Raw genomic sequence first — 14,659 nt, forward strand, 5'->3', positions numbered from 1 at the left:
CCATCTTAAACTTGAAAAATGCTCATCTACAGATAGGGATTTTTCCATTCCCCTTTTACTGGTTCCTACTTGCTTATGAGCAATCATAATGCAAAATCCCCATTCCCAACTCATTTTCTGTACTGATGTACTTAGCTCTTATTAGCATGATCTCATTGAGCTGCATTGATCCATGTAGAACAAAATTTAATGTTCATTTAAAAAATATTCATATTGCAAGCCTTTGATTTTTTCTTATACTTATTCTGTTGGATTGTGAAATTATTTGGCCTTTTGATGCCATTTTGACACCAAACATAGATGATGCAGAATCTAAATAGATAGATACTGTAGATGGATGGATGGATGGATGGATGATAGGTAGATAGATGATAGATAGATAGATAGATAGATAGATAGATAGATAGATAGATAGCCTTAACCCAAGTTTGAGGAAAAGATACCAAAAGAAGGAAGAGAAATATAAGCACATTCAATACTTTTACCAGTTTGATGCTTTCTGATGAAGGCGTTTTATTTCATTTTTATCACTAACATTTTTATTTATTTTTCAATTTTATTTTTTTCATTGACCAACATAAACCTAATAATATTATAATTGTTCTAAAATAGAAATAGAAATAAATATTGATAGAATAAAATAGTGTAAATATAAAATTACAGAGTATATGAATTAAAATGTGAAAGATTGCAGAATTACAATTAATTTTATAAAGAATAATCTAAATGCTATAAATAAGTAGTATAAACTATAAAAAGACATAAGTGAATTCTAGAATGTATAAAATACAATGGGAATGTAAAGCTGTGCTAATTTACGTTAAGTCTAAGATTTGCCAGAATCCTAATAGGGTTAATTGGGATTAACATCATTAGAGTCCAAACAATTATAATAAAGAAACAGCAACATAAAACATAAAATAGTATGCATATATTTAAAAGGAAACGAGAAAAAAGGGGGCAGGGAAGGAAAAAAAGAATGAGAAAATATGTTGAATTTTGGAAGCTCAGTTAAGATTCAGCATCTCCTCACTTGGAGGAGTTGTTTGCATTGAATCATAGCTCTGACAGAGAACCAGGCTATTGTTTGAAATCCCTGCCACCTGGTTAGCTAGCAACAGACTGAAGTAATCAGTCTCTACCCTATCAGGGTACAGTATACATGGGGATATATACATATTTAGTAGATTTTTTATTAAAGACAATGGTCCAGCACATGACCCACATGAGCTACAGTTTCAATTTCCCCCTCACAGCAAAGACTGAGTTTCAGCTTTTTTGGTATATTATAACATAGGAATTTTTCCCAAGGGGAAACATGACAAACTAGAATTGTTATGGAGAGCCACTGCCCCATGCCCCTGTATCCCTGCCCAGCCCCCACTGCCACTCTATTCCCATTGGAAAAGAATAGCTGAAGGGTCAGATATGGCCTGCAGACCAAAAAATTCCCAGGTCTGTTAGTATCCTTTAAGAGGGTGGAGAGAAGGATATTACAGCAAGCGAAAGTAAAAATTCTTAGTGCAGGGGTGTCAAACTCGTGATCATGATGGTCATGGTCATGGTGGATGTGACATGGGAATCGTGTCGGTGGGGGGCACCTGTGGTGGCTATGTGCTAAGGCAGGACTTCCCTGAGACTCTCCCTCACATTATACAGCGAATCCTCGAGTTTATAGAGCCTGCCAATTAACATTGATAACCTGAGGATTTGTTTGATTGAATCACAGTAAATGAACGTGATCACTCCCTGCTTTCCCCAATGCATTTATTAATTGAATGCATATGTCATTAAATTCACATGAGGTATCTCAGAGTGGGGAAGAGCATGCAGGGCCTAGTGCTGCAACAGGCCATCCAAGGCCTCCCCCAATCCACTGAAACACTGTATTTTTCGGAGTATAAGACGCACCTTTTCCCCCCCTAAATTATACACCGAATGTAGCCCTGCCCACCCACTGGCTCCCACCCTTTGGCCTCTGCCTCGCAGCAGTTACCTCCTTGCAAGCAAACAGCAAGAAAAAACAGCTTTCAGCTTCAGCACAGACTAATTAGCACAAGTTGATTAGATTGGGCTCCCAACTCTCAGCTGATTTGCTCTCAGCTGTTTTGCGCAGGGCTCTGCTGTTTGCTACAAAAAGGTAAAATGCTGGAGCAGATTTTTTTTCCCTTGTGCTAATCAAGCTATGCTGAAAATGAAACTGAAAGTAAAGCAGGCTGTTTGCTGTTTGCTGTTTGCTGCAACGAGGCAAAATTAGGCAGAGACAGAGGGAGATTTCTTTTTTTTTCTTTTTCCTCATCAAAAAAGGTAGGTGCAAACAATGGGAAATTTAGGGCAAAAGAGGAGAGTTCAAGATTTTAAACACAAAAGAAAAAAAAGAAAAAAAGGCAATAAAAATGGGAAGGGAGAAAAAGCAATGAAAGAGAAAAATGTTATACATATTTAGAATTGAAATATGAATAGTAGTAAGAAATAAATGGGAAATCATGATTGTAAAAATGAAATGAATAATAATTGGAATATTTGTCTTTGTATTTTTGAAATCTAGATGATAAGTTTTTATTTTTTTATTTTTTTTAGAAATATGAATAAGTATAAACCGTAACAATTGAAATACCTTTAATGGTATATGGTGGTGAAAGTAAAAAGGATTAAGTTGTAGGTTGGATAACAGCTAGAACATTTTTAAATTTAATTAGGGAAATTGTAATGATTGAAATTTTTAATTATATATTGTGATGAAAATAGAAATGAGGGTGGGATGAGGGGAGGGAAAGGGTGGGGGGAATATGGGGGAAAGAAAATTTTTGTTTTTTGTAAAACTTTTCAATAAAAGAAAATAGAAATGATTAAATTGTGATTTGGAAGATTATATGGGCAAAACTATGTGGGTTATTGGGAGAGTTTAAGATGTGAAAATGAGTAACACAAGACGGAGAAATTATTTGTTTATTATTATTGGTAAATATAATTAATTGATTTGTAAAAAATTGGATTGCATGGAAATAATTGGAATATTCATGTTCATATTGATTAATATACAAAAGAAGATAGTTATATAACTAATTGATTTATATTACAATGTTGAATTTGTATTAAACAACTGTAATATTACATAATTAACCAATGTGAGGATGGATATAAAATAGATGACAATGGGAAGGGGTATAATATAGAATAGAAGGGAAAAATTGAATTTGATTAAGATTAGAGATGAGGATGAAAGGTAATATTGGTTTTTTTAAAAAATAATTGAGGAATAAATATGGCGAAAAGGAAATATAGAAATTGTAAATTTAATTAAAATGACTAAACACTGTTTAAATTTGTGAACCGGTCAAATACTCTGTTCAAAGAAAATATATTGTATGTTTGCATGTGTGTTTGTCTAAAAAATAAAAAAAACTTTTTTAAAAAAACAATAACCAAAAATGGTAGGTGCGTTTTATACTCCGGTGCGTCTTATACTCTGAAAAATACGGTATCTCATGCTCCCCTGGGGTCTCCACAATTGCTTCCCCCCTATCCTGCCCTGCTGGGTCCCCACAGACTGGCCTGCTTTGCTAGCATCCCAGATTCCACTTACTTCTCCCCACCCCATTTCCCATGGATTACTTACGTTTTGAAGAGCTCCAGAGCTCCAAAAACAGTTGACTCACTGGCAGAGAAGCCAAAATGTTTTATTCAGATGATGGCGAAGCTGTAAGAATGTGAAATCTAAGGAAAACATTTTCATTAGCTTCTGAGTAAAAGACTTCGACTTGGGGCCATGGGCCAGCAGGCCTCTGGGAGTAGAAAAGGCCTCCTGCTTCAGGAAAGCTTCAGGGATTGAGGCTTCAGCAGCAGACAATGAATGAGCAGTTTACTTCCTTTATCTCAGCAGGCTGAACTGCAGCCCCTTGTTGATTCGCTGCCATGCTCCAATCCCTGAAGCTGCTCATTCGAACTAGCCAGTCAGCAGCAAGCAGGAAGCCAGACTGGGCCCAAACTAAGCCTGCAGGCCCTCATGGCAAAGAAGCCAGACTTTTATTTAGATGGGGAAAGCTGTTTTCCTTACATCTCATGTTCTTACAGCTTCACGGACTTTTGGATAAAAAACTTTGGCTTCTTTGCTACGTGTTTCAGTCTCTTCTGGAGCTCTTTGAAAAGTAAGTAGAGTAAAGCCATGGGAAATGGGATGGGGAGGAGTAAGTGGAATCCAGGATGCTAGCAAAGCAGGCACAATCTGTGGAGAGGGTCAAACGGAGCCTCGGAGGGCTGGATCCGGCCCACGGAGGCTCCATTTCAGCCTGTAACAAGCCGGGAAGTGCCAAACAGAGCCTCGGAGGGCTGGATCTGGCCCATGGAGGCTCCATTTCAGCCTGTAACAAGCCGGGGAGTGCCGAACAGCATTGGAGGGCTAGTTGCAACCCACGGAGGCAATTGGCAGAGTGCTACAGGAAGCCGTCCAGGCTGAAAATGGGCCATGGGGGAGGGGACACGTGGCCCCTCCCACCCTGGTTTTGCTAGCAGAGGCACTGTGGTTCTTTGCTATTTCCAGGCCAGCCCTGCGGGTCGGATCTAAGCGGACCTTGAGTTTGACATCCCTGTTCTAACATTTTGGGGGCAATATTATAGAATACGTAGAAACAACCTTTTTTCCCCCCAATTCATTTATATATCATGGAGCCTGATTAAGATCATTTTGCATGGCCATATCTCTTAGCATGTTGTGTAAAAGATGCTTTGGCCTGATCAAATCCCATTGAAATCAATACATTGGGGGAGAATCCATCATAATTTAAGGTAATACCAGGTCATTTTTGCCCCCAAATCTGGAATTTGTCTTGAAAGAGTCACTGAAGCAGGACAATATGGGTTGAAAATTAATTTGAGCCAGTAACTGACATGTGCTATTTAGGCACAAGTTTTAATTGGAACCATTCCAGCTTCAACTTGAAGGGTTGAGTTGGGAACATAACAAGGAACCACACAGTTCCTTAGGAAGCTTGATTGTATAGCTTTAATAATTCTTGATTCTTATATGCATATTTCTGGAAGCTGTAGGACATATTTGGAAGCTGTTGAATCCACCAGCTATATACTATATACTTCTGTTGTGTGAAAAAAATCTTATTATGGCAACTATACTTCATTTTTTAGAGACTGAATTTGGGGTCTCTGTAAGCTGGTGAAGTGACAAAGAACTCAGAGATATTTGAAGGTTTTAATGTGTTCAATTATCATTCTCATTTATTTGCCAGTTATGATTGTCTCTTAAGGTTCCTTTTTGTTTTTTCATAATTAATACTTGTTTATTAGGAAGGAATTGATTTTAGGACTATCCTTAAACTGATGAATGAACTAGAAATGATGGTTACATCTTCCACATGTAAGAGAAGTGTGATGGTCTACCAGCCAAGTTTGGAAGATGATGTTCTAATTTTGAGAGTCTTGTCACCATATTACTAATATAAAAATTTAATAATAAGGCTAAAGTACAGCTTTGTTTTAGACCATTATAAGAACACAAAATTTCAAAAGGATGTCCTTGGTTGCCAAGTCATATTTAGATTAAATATTATTATGCAGCATTTTAATGAATGTTAACAAGCATTTATCAATAGAAGATATCTCTAGTTTTGACCACAGTCAGTTTTTTACTTTGTATTTTCTTTGGATAGCCGCTTAATGCTACAGTTTCTTTAGCTGCCCTTTTTTTAAATTCAGAACTTTTAGAGAACTTTATAGATATCCATTCCATAGCTTCAGATATTTCCTATTTATTCTTCTAGTAGGAATTCTTTGTGAAAAATGAGTCTTAATATATATATATATATTGCTTGTGGCAATAAAATGTAATATTTGCCCTTTGACCTTCCATTGCTAGAAAAATTTATTTTTTTGAAACATAGCTTTTTGATGATAGAATAGAATAGAATTCTTTATTGGCCAAGTGTGATTGGATGCACAAGGAATTTGTCTTGGTGCATATGCTTTCAGTGTACATAAAAGAAAAGATACATTCATCAAGAATTATAAGGTACAACACTTAATGATAGTCATAGGGTACAAATAAGCAATCAAATCATATTAGGAAACAGTCAATATAAATTGTAAGGATACCAGCAACAAGGTTACAGTCATAAGTCATGTGGGAAGAGATGGGTGATAGAAACGATGAGAAGATTAATAGTAGTGCAGACTTAGTAAATAGTTTGACAGTGTTGAGGGTGATGTGCCTAATTGCATAGATTTATATTGATTCTGAATTATTTTGGTAAAGTGGCAAATTTGTGGAGAGAAGAAAGAAGACTTTCTATAAGGCATTTAGAATCTTAGGCTCATCATTTAATTAATTTTTTCTACATTGGAAAAGTTTTAACACAGTTTTGAAATCTTTTTCCTGTCAAATACTGATTTAGATATTATTCAAAATGATAATTCAGTCTACTTCTTGGAAAAGAGCAAAGGAACCAACAACTTTAACAATACTTTGTAAATTGCAAGGAATTCGACTACAGCTAGTCCTTGACTTACAACAGAACTTCTTATTCTGCGAGACTCCCCCCTCTCGCAGGTGTGGCCCTCCACTTTATCAAGGGCCTACCTTTATGACGGGCTTTGGCACCCCGAGAGGTGGCATGCTGCAAAAAGGGGATTGAGGGGTTTTTTAGGGAAACTTTTTGATAGATTTTTAAGGGATTTTAAGGGGTGGGAGGGTTGTGTGGGTTTGGGGGTTAACCCACGGGGGGAGGGGTCCGGCCCAGCTGTTAGTGGGGCCACGGAGGGTGCGGATTCTGGGGGTAAGGGGGACATTAGAGTCCATTCTGTCGAGGGCTTTTCTATCAATGTGTTGAGTGGGAGGGGCAGATATGGCGGGAGCAGGGGGCCGCATCATGTGATGGGGGCGCGCACTCGCTATCTTCGAGCGGTGGCGCGCCCCGGTCCCCATAGCCCTTCTCGTATCCCAGGCTGTTCAGACTCTCAGGGCCTGAGCCTTCGGCTGCTGTCGTGCAATGCCAGGTCCGTGGTAAATAAAGCCCCCGTCATTTGCGATCTTATTCAGGAGGGGGGAGCGGACCTGGCAGGTATTACGGAGACCTGGTTGGGCCATGAGGGGGGGGTTCCCCTCGTGGATATGTGCCCACCAGGTTTCCGAGCATTCCATCAGCCGAGAGCTCAGGGCAGGGGTGGGGGGGTGGCGGTTATTATAAAGGAAAGTCTTGATCCGAGGGAGACCACTGTTCCACAGATAGCCGGATGTGAGTCCCTTTTTGTGAGGTGAGGTCGTGGAGTACAGATGGGCTTGTTGATCACGTACCTGGCTCCCTGCCGCGTGGCAACGGCCCTGCTCGAGCTGCTCAACGTCATAGCTGAGGTGGCGGTTGGTACCCCCAGACTTCTAGTCATGGGGGATTTCAACCTGCCATCTGTCGGCGAAACGTCTGAAGTGGCTCGGGAGTTCATGGCTTCCATGACGGCCATGGACCTTACTCAGTTAATTCATGACCCCACTCACACGGGTGGACACACTCTGGACTTAGTTTTTGTCTCTGGTCAGTGGTCGAGTGGCCTTGATACAGGGGATATAGTCATCGAACCCTTGTCATGGTCTGACCACTCGCTCCTTCGACTGGACTTTCTAACTGCTGCACCCCGCCGCAGGGAGGCGGGACCGACCAGGTGGTTCCGCCCCAGGCACCTGATGGACCCTGATAGGTTCCAGATGGAGCTTGGGCCATTTCCTGAGACTCTGGCTCATGACTCGGCTGAGGACCTGGTGGCAGCCTGGGATAGTGCGGCTGCCGGGGCCTTGGACCGTGACGTGCCTTTGCGGCCTCTGACCCGGCACCGAACTCACCTAGCTCCTTGGTTCTCTGAGGAGCTTAGGGAGATGAAGCGCCGGAAAAGACGCCTGGAGAGTAGTTGGAGGACCAGCCGCTCCGAATCCGACCGAACACTGGTGAGGTCTCATATTAAGACCTACCTAGTGGCGATAAAAGCGGCAAAATCTAGCTATTTTGCCGCTCTTATCGCGTCATCAGATAATCGCCCGGCCGCCCTGTTTAGGGTGACCCGCTCCCTCCTCCATCTGGAAGCGCGGGATGACCCCTTGCAGGGCCGAGCTGAGGACTTTGTGCAGTATCTGTATGACAAAATTGCTCAGATTCGGGAAGGGCTGGCCTCTGACTGGGTATGTCCGGACGGGATGAATGAGGCAGGTCTTGAGAGTGTTATCTGGGGGGAGTTCGATCCTGTGGCTCCCGAGGACATGGACAGGGTCCTGGGACGGCTGAACGCGACCACATGTTTATTGGACCTGTGTCCCTCCTGGTTGGTACTGGCTTCCTGGGAGGTGACACGAGGCTGGCTCCAGAAGATTGTTAACGCTTCTTTGAGTGAGGGGGTCCTGCCGGCCGCTTTGAAAGAAGCGGTTGTGAGGCCCCTCCTCAAGAAGCCCTCTCTGGATCCGGCTGTTTTGGCTAACTATCGTCCAGTCTCCAACCTTCGCTTCGTTGCGAAGGTTGTTGAGAGTGTAGTAGCGCAACAGCTTCCCCGGTACCTGGATGAAACTGTCTATCTAGACCCGCTCCAGTCCGGCTTCCGGCCTGGGCACAGCACGGAAACGGCATTGGTCGCGTTGGTGGATGATCTCTGGAGGGCTCGGGATAGGGGTTGCTCCTCTATCCTGGTCCTCTTAGACCTCTCAGCGGCTTTTGATACCATCGACCATGGTATCATGTTGCACCGGTTGGCGGGGTTGGGGGTGGGGGGCACCATTCTGCAGTGGTTCTCCTCCTACCTCTCTGACCGGTCGCAATCTGTGTTGACGGGGGGGCAGCGGTCGACCCTGAGGCACCTTGCTTGTGGGGTGCCACAAGGGTTGGTCCTCTCGCCCCTTCTGTTCAACATTTATGTAAAGCCGCTGGGTGAGATCATCCGTGACTTCGGGGTGGAGTTCCATCAGTACGCTGATGACACCCAGCTGTACATCTCCACCCCAGGCCACCCCAACGATGCCCTTGAAATGATGTCCCAGTGCCTGGAGGCCGTGTGGGCCTGGATGGGAGAAACAGGCTCCGACTCAACCCCTCCAAGACTGAGTGGCTGTGGCTTCCAGCGTCCCGATATAGCCAGCTGACGCCATCGCTGGCTATTGGGGGCGAATCACTCGCCCCCAGGGAGAGGGCTTGCAACTTGGGTGTCCTCCTGGCCACGGGGGCTTTTTATCAGGTTCGCCTGATACGCCAGTTGCGCCCCTTTCTAGATCGGGACTCTCTACGCACAGTCACTCAGGCACTAGTCACTTCCCGCCTGGACTACTGCAACGCTCTCTACATGGGGCTCCCCCTGGGGTGCACCCGCAGGCTCCAGCTGGTCCAGAACGCGGCCACGCGGGGGATTATGGGGGCGACGCGCTCCCATGTGACACCTCTCCTGCGCGAGCTGCACTGGCTCCCGGTGGTCTTCCGGGTGCGCTTCAAGGTGTTGGTGACCACCTTTAAAGCGCTCCATGGCTTAGGGCCGGGGTACTTACGAGACCGCCTTCTGCCACCAATAGCCTCCCACCGGCCAGTACGCTCGCACAGAGTGGGCCTCCTCAGGGTGCCGTCCGCCAGACAATGTTGGCTGGCGACCCCCAGGGGGAGAGCCTTCTCTGTGACGGCGCCCACCCTCTGGAATAACCTTCCCCCAGAGTTATGTATAATAACAGACCTCCGGATTTTTCGTCGGGCCCTGAAAACCTATTTATTTCAACTAGCTGGACTGGCTTGAGCTAAATTTTAAATTGATTTTAAATTGGGTTGTTTTAATTTACGGCCAGAATATTTAATTATTTTAATACTGTTTTTTAAATTTTGTATGCTCTGTTTTTACTTAGGCTGTGCACCGCCCTGAGTCCTATTTGGAGAAGGGCGGTATAGAAATTTAATTAATTAATAAATAATAATAAATAAAACAGTTTGTTTAGTGACTGTTCAAAGTTACAGCAGCATTGAAAAAAGTGACTTATGACCTTTTTTCATAGTTACGACCTTTGCAGCATCCCCCTGATCATGTGATCAAAATTCAGACGCTTGGTAATTGGTTCCTGTTTATGACCATTGCTGTATCCCAACTTATTAGCTGCAGTGATTCACCTAAGAAAGGTCATAAAATGGGGCAAACTCACAAGAAATGTTTCACTTAACAACATACATTTTGGACTCAGTTATGATTATAAGTCGAGGACTATCTGTATAGGTACATTGGCTACCAATGTAAGTAGCGGACATGCTAAATTAACAGCATACATTTCCTCATTCACTGGAAATTATACAGGCTATAATTTAGGAGTAAAATTGGAACAGGAAAGTGGGATTGAGACTTTTTTGAATATTGCTAATCTTTAGCACCACCTGCCTGCTAGAGAGAAACTAACAATGTAGCTGAAAACAGTAGTTATGTTTGTATGTTTACTGAACTTGAGATGGATGATAAGTAAGCCAGCAATAATAATAATTTTTGTAGGTTTTGAAGCCATTCTTGATAATATATTATAGACTCTCCTAGCTCACCTGATTTCCCTTTCATTTTTATATTAAAATGTATGTAATGCTTTATATTTGATAAATTAGATTTGTCTACTACAGAATTATAATGGGTAGCTTTTTTGTTGTGTATTAAGTTAAAAGATTCATTTTCTGATACCATGAAAAGTGAAATAGATTATCTGCTTAAAGCAATACTGATATGCAAGAGTATATTTTCCTATTGGCATATATCACAGAAAAAAATGCCTTTTCCATAACCATTGCAATTATCTAATTATATTTAATATAGACTTTTTTGTAAGCTTACATTTTTGTAATTACTTTTCAGGTGAGCTATTAACACACTATTCTTAACCTTGCGAGCTTTTGGAAGTGTGAACTTTAACTCCCAGAAACCTCTAGCCCGCCATGCCGATTCCCCATGCTGGCTGGGAATTCTGAGAGTTAAAGTCAATGCTTCTAAAAGTTGCCAAGGTTGAGAAACACTGTAATAATTTTATTTATTTATTCATTTGGTTGTTTTTTGTTGTTTATTAAATTTATATGTTGCCCATTTCATTGTCAAGCAACTCATTCATTTTAAATGAATATATGGAGCTCCTGTAACATTTAGAGTCCTATTATTTTTCAGTGGTAGTTTATTTTTACACAGTGACTTATGGAAGTGACTTGCATTTAATATAATTGCTTCAGATTTATAATGGATCCTGATTGTCTGGTAAAATGTAGATGGTAAATCTCCTTCAAATTGTGTGTTTGTTCAGATTCAAGAACAGTTGCTACAATGCAATGGTAGGTTTCAAAAATTTTCAGTTCGGTGGGCGTGGCAAGGTGGGTTCATGTGACTGAGTGGGCATGGCCGACTTGACATCACCCACACCCACTCAGTCACATGTCCTCCCCCACCTAGCCATGCCCACAGGAAATGGTAGGAAAATTTTTGGAATTTCCACCTATCTACCCCCGCCCTCCCTTCGCCAGTCGCCTCTGTATCCCCTCCATTAGTGGCCCCGGCCCTAGCCCCGCTTCCTCCCCCACCAGCACCTCTTTGTTTGGGCTGCTTACCTTCCGCGGTAGCTGGTCCAGAGTCCGGAAGGCAAGCTGACTGGAGTTTTTGGTGGCCCCCAGTCAGCCGCTGCTGCTGGAAAGTGGCTGGCAAAGAAGCCTCTGAAAACTACCAGAGGTCACGGAAAAAGCTGTTGCCGTCGCCACCATGTTCTTCACGCATGCACATCCCATTGGACTTGCAAGGCAATGGGATGCGCGTGCGTGAAGAACATGGTGGCAATGAATATGGTGGGTGGGGCGAGTGAGCAGCGACTGGGGGACCGGTTCAGGAAATTTGAAATTTGTGTACGTTAGTTGCAATAACCTTGTATGTATATATGTAAAGTATTGTATTTTTAAAAATGAAAATAAATTTATTTAAAAAAAAAAACAAAGGAAATTTGCCAAATTTCCACCAACAGTTTGCACCAACCGGTGCGAACTGCTGAATACCACCTCTGCTACAATGGAACCACTGCATTTTTAACAAACGTAAGAGCATCAGAATATCCCATGTACTAGATTGATTGTAGTATTTTTAGGAATGTGTTTATTCTGTCAACCTACCCAAGACCAAGCTGGACAATCAAATAATTGATGGCTTGAATACTTCTGAATAATGATTCTGATCCTGGAATGGAAATTTCAAATTTATAAAATTAGACTTACTTTTAAATAACATTTATTGCTTCTTGATGATAAATTTTATGTTTGACTTCTTAAAGTAATTAACATAGCATTGTATCTGAAACACTAGCTTGTGCTTGAATGAATGAATAGATATGCATTTGCCATTATTTTCAACATAAGACAAAAGAATACATTACAATCTTATGCCTGGTATTGATCTATTTTTAATACAACTGAAAGAGTTTCTTTTTAAAGAAAATATAACAGACTCATTTTTTATTTTTGTACGTATTTGGTTCTTTATATATTTATTTCATAGTTAGTTTCCATAGTTTCCAGATAGATTAGAAGGAAAAGAATATATTTACTGGTATACTTACTGATATGAATACGATTATTTATTTTAAAGGTTTGATGATTTTATTAGTAAAGCTCAAATTCATTCTGATGATTCTTTTTATGACCCTAGAGCGTAGAACCTATTAATATTCTTTGACATTTTAAATTAAGCTTTCCTGAGGTTAATACTCTAAAAATATATTTGAATCACAGTTTCTAAGATTTTTGGTCAACATATTGTAGTCCCATTCCATACATATAGAAAACATCAGGTCTGTGCTAATGGGTTAGTTAGTTTTGCATGACTTTTTAGAAGTAATCACAGTGTTTTTAAAGAATGCCACAATAAGCTTATTGGAATATATGCCATATTGTTCTATTTATGTCCAGAATACTAACTATATTCTATTTTTTAGCATACAACTCGTGAAGTGATTCTGGTTGAAGATGAGGTGACAGACACTGAAGACAATGAAGAGGACGATTTAGGAGACTTGGATGATCAGCGTAGTGTAATCCTTCATATTATCTCACAACTGAAACTTGGCATGGATCTAACTAGGGTATGTGTTTGTTTCAACCTTTTTTGTGATTTTACTCCGTATCTGTGATACTTGCTATCATGATGTTTACTGCTTTCCCAATTTTGTATATATATAAAACCCTAACTTTTTAAACAGGTAATGTATTTTTCAGGGACAGAAAACTTTTACATTCAGTCTCATTATAATGTAAAAGTAACCATTCTTCTTCATAATTCACAGTCCCAGAATCAAAACTGGCTTTTTAAATATTTCTGGTATACTGTATGTGTTTCCAGTTGTTCCTGGGAAGTAGCTGGATACTTGCTATTGAGATATATCCACTTCTAGGAAAAAAATAAAGAGAAAATGCTGAACTAGACTGTTGGAATTCTGCTTTTTTAAAAAACAAAGTAATGAAACACATGTTTGTAGGAAAACTATTTTTGTATAGAATAAACTTCTAACCTTGTAACTTTTGATAATTCCCTCACTGTTAATCTATACATTTATATAGTGTAAGTGTTCCATATGTACTTTTCAGCTTGCTAGGCATGTGAAAATTAAAATTTTATTTTAACCCTTTATATTATTAACAAATAATATATAACGAAACATTTAAGTTCATAGTCAAGGAAGAATGCTCAAAGCCACGAGAAGGTTAATTAAATTAATAACAGTTTGTTTTATTAGAAAGTCAAATCACTCAAATTAACCATTTTCACTGATTTAGAACATTGTTTTTAAGCCTTTATGATTTCTCAAGGAGAGGTTTGAAGACATCCAAGATACATAGAACAGAATCACACATCTGTGACACATCACACACACAGATACATATCCACGGACAAAGTGAACTTGAACCTTTGAAAACAATCTAAATTTGATCTATAGAAGACAAGAACTCAGGGTTAGGTAAATGTGGTCATCCTTCACACACGATCAAAATTATTACATCAAAATTTCCACACACCCCAATTTTTGAGTCAGAAACCAAACTTGTGAAAATGTACTCTGGGGTATATTCTTTGAATACTAATCTCTCTTTGTGCCAAAATAGGAACAATGAGATATATGTACATCAGTGGTGGAATTCAAGTAATTTAACAACCGGTTCTCTGCCCTAATGATTTCTTCCAACAACCAGTTTGCCAAACTGCTCAGAAAGTTAACAACTGGTTCTCCCGAAGTGGTGCGAACTGGCTGAATCCCACCACTGATGTACATTCATTAGAACTTGAATAAATTCAAAAAAGAGATACCTTTTTCTCAATAGTTAGCAAATGTCAGAGGACTTGAGACTGGGATACCTTTCTGTTTGTGCTAATGATCACATATGTATCTTTCCAATCAGTAAGAGCTGCTACAGTGGCAACCAAGTGCAATTGTTAGCTGTGATTAACCAGTCTGCCTATTGACTACTCATGTAATTTTCTTCTACATTAGCTATTTATATACAGCATGAAAATATTAACATTTATTTTGTCTAATTTTCATATATTTTAAAATGTTTTAATTTTGAGACTGTTGGAAAAATGTCATATATTAGAATGTAACAAATAAAGAACAACGAGCCTAGTATTTAATCTGTGCTTTAATAATACG

At 40.4% G+C, this 14,659-nt stretch overlaps 1 protein-coding gene across 2 annotated transcripts in view; it reads left to right on the forward strand.

The window, feature by feature from the left end:
- The window catches only part of OSBPL10 (oxysterol binding protein like 10), a 114,138-nt gene that overhangs the window by 86,585 nt on the left and 12,894 nt on the right, over nucleotides 1-14,659 (forward strand). For both annotated transcript variants that reach the window (XR_015734274.1, XM_034403952.3), the window contains exon 7: nucleotides 12,950-13,096. Coding sequence is in view for 1 of the 2 variants with exons in the window: in XM_034403952.3 (XP_034259843.1) it covers nucleotides 12,950-13,096 (147 nt within the window). In the remaining variant the exon portion in view is untranslated. The remainder of the gene's footprint in view (nucleotides 1-12,949; nucleotides 13,097-14,659) is intronic.

The sequence above is a fragment of the Pantherophis guttatus genome, chromosome 4, assembly GCF_059756535.1.
Source record: "Pantherophis guttatus breed Tessera chromosome 4, ASM5975653v1, whole genome shotgun sequence".
NCBI classification, from domain to species: domain Eukaryota; kingdom Metazoa; phylum Chordata; class Lepidosauria; order Squamata; family Colubridae; genus Pantherophis; species Pantherophis guttatus.